The sequence below is a fragment of the Arvicanthis niloticus genome, chromosome 6 (genome assembly GCF_011762505.2).
Source record: "Arvicanthis niloticus isolate mArvNil1 chromosome 6, mArvNil1.pat.X, whole genome shotgun sequence".
Lineage (NCBI taxonomy): Eukaryota > Metazoa > Chordata > Mammalia > Rodentia > Muridae > Arvicanthis > Arvicanthis niloticus.
Genome location: NC_047663.1, coordinates 87,934,764 through 87,945,066, shown reverse-complemented (window position 1 = coordinate 87,945,066; position 10,303 = coordinate 87,934,764). Strand labels below are relative to the sequence as shown.

The 10,303-nt window shown below is 37.0% G+C and overlaps 1 protein-coding gene across 3 annotated transcripts in view; it reads right to left on the bottom strand.

The window, feature by feature from the left end:
* Positions 1–911: 911 nt before the first annotated feature.
* Crebrf (CREB3 regulatory factor) overlaps positions 912–10,303 on the bottom strand; it is a 52,765-nt gene continuing 43,373 nt past the window's right edge. For all 3 annotated transcript variants that reach the window (XM_034505481.2, XM_076937073.1, XM_076937072.1), the window contains 3 exons: positions 10,059–10,132; positions 8,918–9,040; positions 912–4,069 (listed from right to left, as the gene is read on the bottom strand). In XM_034505481.2, coding sequence (XP_034361372.1) covers positions 3,954–4,069; positions 8,918–9,040; positions 10,059–10,132 — 313 coding nt within the window. In that variant the 3' untranslated portion in view covers positions 912–3,953. The remainder of the gene's footprint in view (positions 4,070–8,917; positions 9,041–10,058; positions 10,133–10,303) is intronic.

Below are 10,303 nucleotides of genomic sequence, written 5' to 3'. Positions count from 1 at the left end.
CATAATTAACTAGAAAGTAGTTGAACAGAATTTTAGGAAGACTATATAAAGAAAGGGGACATGAGTTTTGTTAATTCTTGCTGAAGGCAACTTGAATTCATTTCTTAGGAAGTTAACTAAATCTTAGCAGCTAAAATATTGTTTAAATGTATGGAATAAAGAAAAGCACATCCATTCTTGACATTTTGGTGAATAAACTAACAGCTTTATTAATGAAGGCAAACATCAGGTAATTGTATGAATATTATATATAAAAGAGAAATTCATACCAATAGCATTGTATTTCAAAAGTACTGTACTTCAGTTTCTTTTAAAGAGACTTGTCATCTGTTGTAAAAAAACAAACAAAATGGGTATTCTCCTAAAAAGTTCTGGAAAACAAAATAATCACTTTCAAGCAGATGAAGTGAACACACCTGTCTGTAAATGCAGACTCTTGCTTAGGTGTGAATGAAGCCAAGCATCAGAGAGACGCAGGACAACCTCACAAAAGCCAGAGAGAAGGGATGTAGCAAGATTACTCGAAGGTCATTCAAAACTGTTCTTTCATACAAGTATAAAACAACTACAAAGAGAGGGAACTATGAAACCACGCCCATCTGAAATCCTTCATGATGCTTCTGGAATAGTTCTGGTTCTCTTACAAAAAGGACAAAGTTACGGTTTGGGAATTGGGAAGGAATGAAGATATCTCATTTAAGTGTACAAGTAAGGCACAAGATCAAGCCACACCTGAATCTCTCATGAAGGACGTGGAAAGAACAAGAACCCATACATGGTACAGCACAGCAAGCAACCACACTGACTGAAAATCTCACACACGACCTTAATAGGAGCAGCCGGCAGCATGCTCTCATGTGGGCACAGACTAAAGAATCCAGTGTATCTGAAACCAGGAAGCAGAAGGGTCATTGTTATTTTTTTTTTTTTTTTTTTTTTTTTTTACTGTAGTAGTACTATAGTCAGTTTATGGTTGCTTTTGGAACAGTGGGTTTATCTAAGGAGAATTCACAATTCCTTCACTTGAGGGAAGGTTCTGGACTTCATGAGCTATCTGTATACCATGTATGAACACAGAAAACCTATAGACAGCTCTCACGCTAATGATTTCCACCCAAAAATACATGCCACGATTTAAAAAAAAAAAAAAAAAAACACAACATGTACAACTGCTGGGTTTTTACATACTCGTGAGAACTGTCTGTGATGCACTAGGTGTAGGTATTTTAAAGACAATAGAGGAAGCAGTTCATTACTGGCATTGAAAGTACAACCATTTCTAGACGGTTTTAAATGCCACAGAGTCCCCTGGTTAAAATGTAAAGCTGCACAGCTTGCCTATGTCATCTTAAACAGCAAGAGGATTTAACTTGCACTCTACATTTTACTGCCAGGTTTTTATTTAGATCAAGTATCGCTGCAGCGTTCTGACCAGCCCAGGTTTAGCAGCAAATGGCAGGAATCATATAAAATGCAATTTTATAACAAAGTGCTTTTCTAAGATATACATACATATATAAATAGGTACAAAATAAAGTGTCAACATTAAAAAGCTCAACTATTTAAAGGCTTTCAACTATTTAACTTAAGGAGTACATATAAAACACTGAAATGCACGGGTATGGAATCTACTAAACAGATTCAAAGTTTTTTGAAATGCAAGACCAAAAAATCAGATTCTGGTTTGCAGACAAGAAAAGGGTATCAAAAACCAGAATCCCTAACAGGGCAGCTAGAAGGGGCGATTTTATAAACGTCACCAGCTGAATCACTGCCATGAGGCAATATTCACTTGACTGCAAAACGGCCACATTCTTGAACACTTTCCAGACTTCATACACTTTCATTTGTGAACCTATGGTTTGCTTTTTCCCACCTAAAAAGTAAAACCTTGAATTCTAGTAACCATGCCATGTGAGCTTATTATCTGTTAGGATGGATAAACTAACAGGTACATTTCCACCAAACACACAGGAACCTTATCAAAATTTCAGCTAGCGTGTCAAGATAAGTCTTGGTTTCTTATGATTCATGATGTCAAAGAGGCAAGTAAGACACATTTTTGGATTGTAACTGTGTTCTCAAATTGAACCTTCATGTGCTATAGCTTACAAAAGGGGAGGAGAAAGAAAAGGAAAGAAACTCCTGTGCAGACCAAGGACAACCATCTTAGTTCTATCAAAGTGTGGTGGAGAAACAGCAACTATGTCTGACATTTGAGGCTTTTCTTCTAGATATGTTTGTTTTTACTTTTGAAGCCACCAGTTTTCATAGTTCCAAACACAAGATTTGAGATTAAACAGTCAAGAAAGACAGGATGGAAGGAACTGTGGGAAGGTTTATAATGCTGCCTTGACATAGAAATTTCTCATCAAGAGGTAAAGCTTGAGCACAGTTAAAAACTGACTAATAAAGCCGTTTACGTGAGCAAAGAGCACCTAAAAACTAAACGTGTTCATGTTTCTCAAGTCTAGAAACTACAGAAGATAAGTCACATGTAAGTTTGAAGAAAATACCTGTACAAAAATATAAAAATTTATAAATTTGTTTTAAGCTTGTGTTGATCTTTGAAAATATTACATGCACAATAATACATCAATTGGAAAAGTGGCAACTAAAGTTATTAGATATTTTTAGCTTTTTTCTTTTTTTACATATATATACATAATACAATAAAAATAATCTGTATTTTGGTTGTTTGGTGGAAGTATACTATAATAAGCTAAATAAACTTTAATTTCAAAGTCAAAAACTATTTTATCAATAGCTTACTAGTATGAAATATATTAAAATTTTCTACAATAACTGCAGAAATAAAAGACACCTAAGTGGCCACCAACTTATCTACTATGGAAGCAAACTAGAGGACAGCAAAATAATATTTGTATTATGGATGCTCCTTCTGTAGATAATTGGACCCAAACAGAAATAAAATTCACAGTTGAGTAAGATCCCTAACCCTGACCTTTTAATTTTTCTCTTTTTTTCATACATTCATACAGTATCATGTAAGCTGTGCAAAACTTTACTTAGACTGGCAGTCTGCCATACCAGTTGCATTTGTCTTTGGTAGAAAAAATAAAACAATCGCAATAATGTGCAAGTATTTTCTTCCGGTCAAGTACCGAAATAGGAGTTTTCTAGAGCCATCTTTTTTTGTTTGTTTTTGTTTTGTTTTTTATACAATACACAGACTCTGTGGCATATATCTACATTTCAACATAGTCCTATATACATTCAAAAAATCTGAAAAAGAGTTGGAACAAAAAGACATTTAAACCCCATAATTTTCTCATCTATATATCTTGGTTTTCTTCATTAGGGTTTTCATCATACAAAATATTACCAGTTTTAGAGTTTTCCCAAAATACAAGGCACAAAGAATATGCTTTTTTCTTACTTGCACAGACAATTATATATATATATATATATATGTATTTATATATATCATATTGAGCTCTGAAAATAAACATCTAAACATGGTACACACGTGAGTGCTGGGTGTGCCATGTACAAGTGAGATTAATGGCTGTAAAAAATTAGAACAAAAAGCAGTCATTCTAAAAACAATCTAAATGGACTTTGAAAAAAAAATGCTTCCTCGGTATTTTTGTGTGGTTCAGAGCATAAACCCACTTTAACACTTAGCATTATACTAATATATTCACTCATCCAAAACGTTCTGCTTCAACAAATGTTTACAATCTGTACCTCACATTTACTTAATATGTGAGCTTCTTTCTAATGCCAGCAGCAGTTACTGGTTTATGCTCTGAAAATGCAATAATCAAGTATTTTGGATCATGCTTCACTTATGCTACAAGTTCTTAAAACAATGTAACCTAATTATAAATGTTTACATAATGCTAATTGACATGCAAAACAGAATGAAAATTTACAATGGATAACATGACAAAAACAGACATTTCTGACCAGTGGTCCAATGAGGCTGATTACACTTTTGATGCTGGTATCCTTAGTCCTACAAGGCCTCCAGTAGGGTTGCCTTCAGCAGTCTTCCCTAACACTTGGTTAACAAATTCTGAGGTTTGCCCAGCGACTGGGAGACCTGTAGAGAATAAAAGGCATACTTTTAAGACACAAATAGGAGAAGACATAAAGGGAAGGGAAGAAGTCTGAAACCTGATACTGGCCCCCAAACAAGGGCTCCAACACTTGCTACTGCAGCCCAGAAAAACCATCCTATGGCAGACTTCACTCCCAAGGAAACCCACACCAAGAGTCATGAAGTACTTTAATGTGGTAGATGATAAGTAGCAATCCCCAAAGAAACCTGAGGCCCACTGGCAGGCTGTTTCCTAAGCCTGTGAGTTTGTTGCCTGTGTCCTTCACCTGTTTGGACTTCACTGTGTTCTGTAGTTAGTGTGTGTGTGTGTGTGTGTGTGTGTGTGTGTATACATACACACACCTAAAACTGTAATCATAACAGATATACCTGACAATTTTTAAAATTACTCTGTAAGTTCCTTTGTCTTTATTTTAAATAAAAATGAATATAAAAAGGTAGAACAAAAGAGGGAGAGAAAATAGCAACATCACAAGTATGTTGACTTCCTTATCCTCTTCATTTTGGATGGCCAGGAAAATATTTCATGTTAGTACTTAAATAGCACAGGTATAACAATGTTACAGGTGCCGGGCAGTGGTGGCGCACACCTTTGATCCCAGCACTTGGGAGGCAGAGGCAGGTGGATTTCTGAGTTCGAGGCCAGCCTGGTCTACAGAGTGAGTTCCAGGACACAGAGAAACCCTGTCTCGAAAAACAAAAAAAAAAAAAAAAAAAAAGAAAGAAAGAAAGAAAGAAAGAAAGAAAGAAAGAAAGAAAGAAAGAAAGAATGTGTTACAGGTATAAGTTTTTTTTTTGTTGTTTTGTTTTGTTTTTTTAAGTATTAAGGAAAATGAAACTAGGCAGGATAGCACAAGTAATCTTAGCACTTGAGTGGTTAAGGCAGGAAGATCATGAGTTCAAGGCTAGCCTGGGCTACATAGTGAGACCTTGTCTGAAGGTGAAATGGGAAAATGGTAACACATAAGAAAAAGAGAGTGGAAATAGAAAACATTAATTTAATCACTGACTAAAAGACATATAACAAATCATAAAGATAGCAATGCTACCTTAACTGTTCAGTTAAGCTCAGGATGACCGCTGATACAAGCAAACTCACACCACACTCTTGGCTAATCGAACAGGAGAGATCTATTCTTACCAATAAACTTAACTCTATCTTGTACTCAATCAGTGAATCACTTGCTCCCCAAGCAGGAGGACTTGAGTTAGAAGACAAGCAGGAAAAAGCTGGGCTTGGTGTGGTTATGTGTTTGTCTATCCCAGAGCTGGAGTTGGAGATAGGAGGATCCCTGGGACTTGTTGGCCATCCAGCTTAGCCTAAAACCTTATTCAAAAAACATGGTGGATGACTTCTGAGGAAAAATATCTGATGTTGACATCTGGCCTCCACACAGGCCTCTACAATATATGCATGTACACTGTGTGTATGTGTGTACCTGCACACACAGATACAAAAATCACCCCACTTTATATGAAGAAACAGGTAAATCCAAATGTTGGGGCACTCAGAATCAATTACTTAGAATTTTCATTAAAAAAAAAAAAAGCTGAGAAAAAAATAGACAAAAGAGATGTAATTAAATCCAATGACTTACTCTCAAATCGAACACATACAATCACACACAGAAGGAGGAGAGGAGGTGGGGAGAGGGAGAGGGAGAAGCAGGCATAACTGAGCAGGCAGCAGGGTTTGTAAGCTTGGGCTCCATACTGGAGGTCACAACAGTACTCATGGGTCTAGATATAATTCTGATCCTGTGGCTAAGACAACATACTTGCTGGATGTAGTGGTGTACACATTTAATTCCAGCACCTTTGCGTTTGAGGCCAGCTTGATCTACACAGTAAGTTCCAGGGCAGCCAGGGCTACATAGAGTGACTCTTAAAAACAAAATAAAGCCATTTTTTTGTTTTAAAAGATGCATGCTGAAATAGGAATAAAGAATCATAATACAATTTAGCTCCAAATATTCCCCTCAAATATACATGTACACAGGAACAGAAATAAATAAGAATAAATATCAGCCATTGGTGAAATGAGGACAATGAAATACAGACATCCATTGTGCTATTTCTTTCTCCTCTTCCACTGTAGGATTCACATCTTAATACATAATAAAGATCTAGTAATACTAACTCCTATTCAAACATTAAGCATTTCAAAACCAAATAGGAGGTAAAACTCAAAACACATTTGCTAGAGCTTTTCTCAGTTCTATTAAGAACATATGGACCTATAGACAAAGAGGAAAACAACATAAAAGAGAAAGGTGAACTTCCTATCTTTGGGGGAATTTTATTTCACTTTTTTTGAGGGAGGGACTTGTGTAGCATAGGTTGCCTTAGACTCTTGATGTAGTTCAGGATGACCTTGAACGATCATCTTGCCTCTACCTCTGCCTCTATGATGCAGGTGCTAGGAGGTCAATACCATGATAGGCTGGGATTCTGTGATAACAGCTGTCTAGAGCTAACTCATGCTCTCTAAGCCAAATAAATGTACTAGTTCACCACAGTGAACTTGTGAGAGACCATTGCTTTGCTGTTGTTGGTATTTATCTAGCGTCAACACGTATTAGTTCATGTCTCTCCAGGAAAAAAGCATGCAACAATCTGTAAGTAACTGATCCAAGAAATAAAGAACAGCACAAAACACACACACACACACACACACACACACACACACACTCTCTGTCTGTCTGTCTGTCTGTCTATCAGTCTCTCTAAAATAGAGTAGCACCTACCATGGGCAGAGAGGAAACTAAAAACCAAATACTACTTTTGCACAATTTTAGTAAATTTAAGGATCTGGAAGAAACAGAATTTTCTAGAACTATATAAATGATCAGCTGACTCAACAAAGTTTCAATGTACAGCTTTCCATAAAAGAGATACAAGATTTCCAGAAGAAAAATTCTCTCTCTAGCCAAACAGCTGTTCCAAATGTTCTAGCAAACTAGTAATACAAAGGAACCCCAATGCTTTTAACCTGACAGAGACTCTGAGATGATAGCAGTCAGGCATTCAGGCATTCATTCATTCAAATTTTTTAGGATGAGTGTTTCTTTGTATTGGCCAGGATGGTCATGACATGAATTCAAGTAACTGTGATGTCTAGAAATGTGTCACCGCAACTGTGGTAGCAGAGATTTATTTTTATTTCTACACATACAACAAGTAGGCAGGCAAGATGCATAGCTAAATCCAAGCTCTCCATGGGTACATAGCAAGATCCTATCCTCAAAATAAATAAATAAATAAATAAATAAATAAATAAATAAATAAATAAAAAATAAAACAAAACAAACCCACAAATATTCTACCCCTGGAAAGCTGAGCTCATTGGTGCTCGTGTCTGCAGTCTCAGCAACCCAGAGGATCACGCTAGCTTAGGAGTTAGAACACCTCACCCAAGCCCCAAGCCCTAGGAAACACAACTCTTATCAACTCTTTCCTTTTTCTCTTTTTCCCTATGAAGCTTTAGATGGCTCAAAATTGGGCTTTTCCTGCTTTAGCCTCCCAAGTGCTAGAATTATGGATATGAAGCATCACATTTGGTAGAAACCGTTTTTAAAAATAGCCAGCCCATGGCACAGTGAAAAGGAATCTCTGTGAGATCTGGACTTTTCTGCATCCCTAACTTTCAAGGTATGAACAAGGTACCCAGATCTGCAAGACCTGCATGATGTCAACATTAACAGTCTATATGAGGCAAACAAAAGGAACCATACACCACACCTCACAACATGACACAAGAATGCTGAATAAGAAAAAGTGAACATGAAAAAATAAGGAGATAAAAAAGGTTAAAGAAGAAGCAACAAAGAGCAGAGATAAGCAAGGGTGATCTGATCTATAGGTAAGAAGATGTACCCAGGAGAAGCAGAGCAAAGTCAAGTAACAGAAACCTCAAGATGCACACTGAGAGAGACAGGTGAGCGGGACCTGAGGATCTGTATCTAGGCAAAAGTTACAAACAACCCACCAAGACACACCAATGCAGTATCAGCTCTCTAATAGAAAATGTTTTATGACAGAGGAGAAGGAGAAACAAGTTCAATACAGGCAAGGAAAGAAACGTGTGCCAAGCACTTTGTAACAGGTCAAGTTGTCTGTCTAGTATAAGAGAACATACATTAATGGATATACAAAAGCCTTTAAATTAAAAACCAAAAAGGTAAAAAGTAATTTTATCTTATAAAACTAAGTTCTCCCTCAAACTACTACACAAAAACCGAGATGCTTTTAAAGAAAAAAAATAATGGAAGTACTTTAAAAGAATACATAAAATTATCCATCTACTCAGGTCAAGCAAACTGCCTTACTGCTTCCTGTATGTAATTTCACAGGTACTAGGTGACTTTCTAGGACAACACTGGTGTTTAAGACCTGCTTTTCACCTGAGATTGTTTTTGATTATATTCAAGATGAACATCTGGCCTTTTAATGTGCTATGTGGGGGTTTCTGGGACAGCAATAGGCTGTACAGCCCTCAGGAAGTGTGACCTGACAGGTCATTTGCTCTTACTGTAACTGAGCTCTGACCCTGTAGCATCTCAAATTATGTACTAGATACTCATCCCACAAACCACCAACCAGCCTAGCCTCTCTGTGCCTGCCTCCTTGATCCTCTCCACAGTGTACAATCTGGTGAGGGATGAGAAGCCAGATATCCAAGTTTGTTAGAACCCTGTGAAAATACTGAGGAAGATAAATCCCTACCAAGAGGTGGAGGCAGATGGAGCAGGAGTGAAGGGGGAAAGAATTCCTCTTTGACTCTGGCACTGTAAGTCATAAGCTGTTATTCTCTAACAATGCTCTCCTTACCGAGTGTGTCTTTAATGAGGATTTCAAGCTTCTGCCCCATGCTGGGTCCTCTCTCCTCTCTTGGATTCTGAACTCGGTTTACAATGTCTTGCTTGATCGAGTTGATTACAAACAATAAATTGTCTACAAGACAGAACAAAAACACTTAGAATGTCACTAACATGAGAGAATTTACTTTTACTTTTACAATAAAACCATATTCAGTTGAAAATGGAAGGGCTGTAAACACAGTTCACTGGGTGAACACTCACCTTACTAGCATGCACAAAGCCTTGGGATGGATTTCTAACCATGAAAGAAAAAATAAGAGAACAAAATAACCCAGAATCTGGGGAATACAAAAAATATGGACTATGTTGGATATGATGGTGACTCTCTTTAATCCAGTCCCCAGGAAACAAAAGCAAGGAGAGTCTCTGCAAGTTTGTGACTAGCCTGATCTATATATAAGTTCTAGGCTAGCCAAAGCTATAGACTTGAGATATTTAACAACAACCAAAAAGAAAGTAGGAAAGAAAAGAAAAGGAAAGAAAAGGACTCCTGGGCTCTATTACAATTCAGAAAGTCTAAGAAAGTCCAGGACTCTACATTTTATTTTTATATATATGCATGGATTTATTTCAATGTGCAACTAATCTGAAAAGCACATATCTACATGATCTACACAATTCAAGTGAAGGGAAATACTCAAGTCAGTTGTCTACACTGGCTAGAAACACAATTACAACAAGAAACAACAAGCAAGACCTAACTACAGATTAGCTCATGAGAACAGTAGTAACATTTGTCTAAGGGACCAGAGATCCAGACAGTCAAACTTATAGACAAGAATGAAATGATGCTGGGCATGTGGCATTCTGAATAGATGAATGCAAAATAAGAGAGCCAAGCTGGGTGTGGTGTACCCCTTTAATCCCAGCACTTAGGAGGCAACAGAAGATAGATCTCTGTAAGTTCAAGGCTAGCCTGGTCTATATAGTAAGTTCCAGGACAGCTGGGGCTAATGTTGTCTCAAACCCTCAACAACAACAACAACAACAACAACAACAACAACAACAACAGAGGAGAGCTAAACAGTATATGGAGCTCAGGGAAGAATATGCACAGCAAAGAGAAAGCAAAGCTGAAGACTGAGGTTTACCATATTCAGTGTTGAGGCCCCACAACTTCACTTTATTAGCTTCATACTGGGCTTTCTTCTTTAGCCTACAAGCTCTGTGAAAGGAAGAGCTATTATTAGTTCATTTTCCCTTTTAAGAGACTTCAGAATGTTATTTCCCTAAATAAGAAAATTTTTTTCAAAAAATGAGTATGCTTCTTTTTATCATGATCAGACATTTTTCTCTTTGAAATTTTCTTCTTCATGTCTATATTAGAAAATGAGAA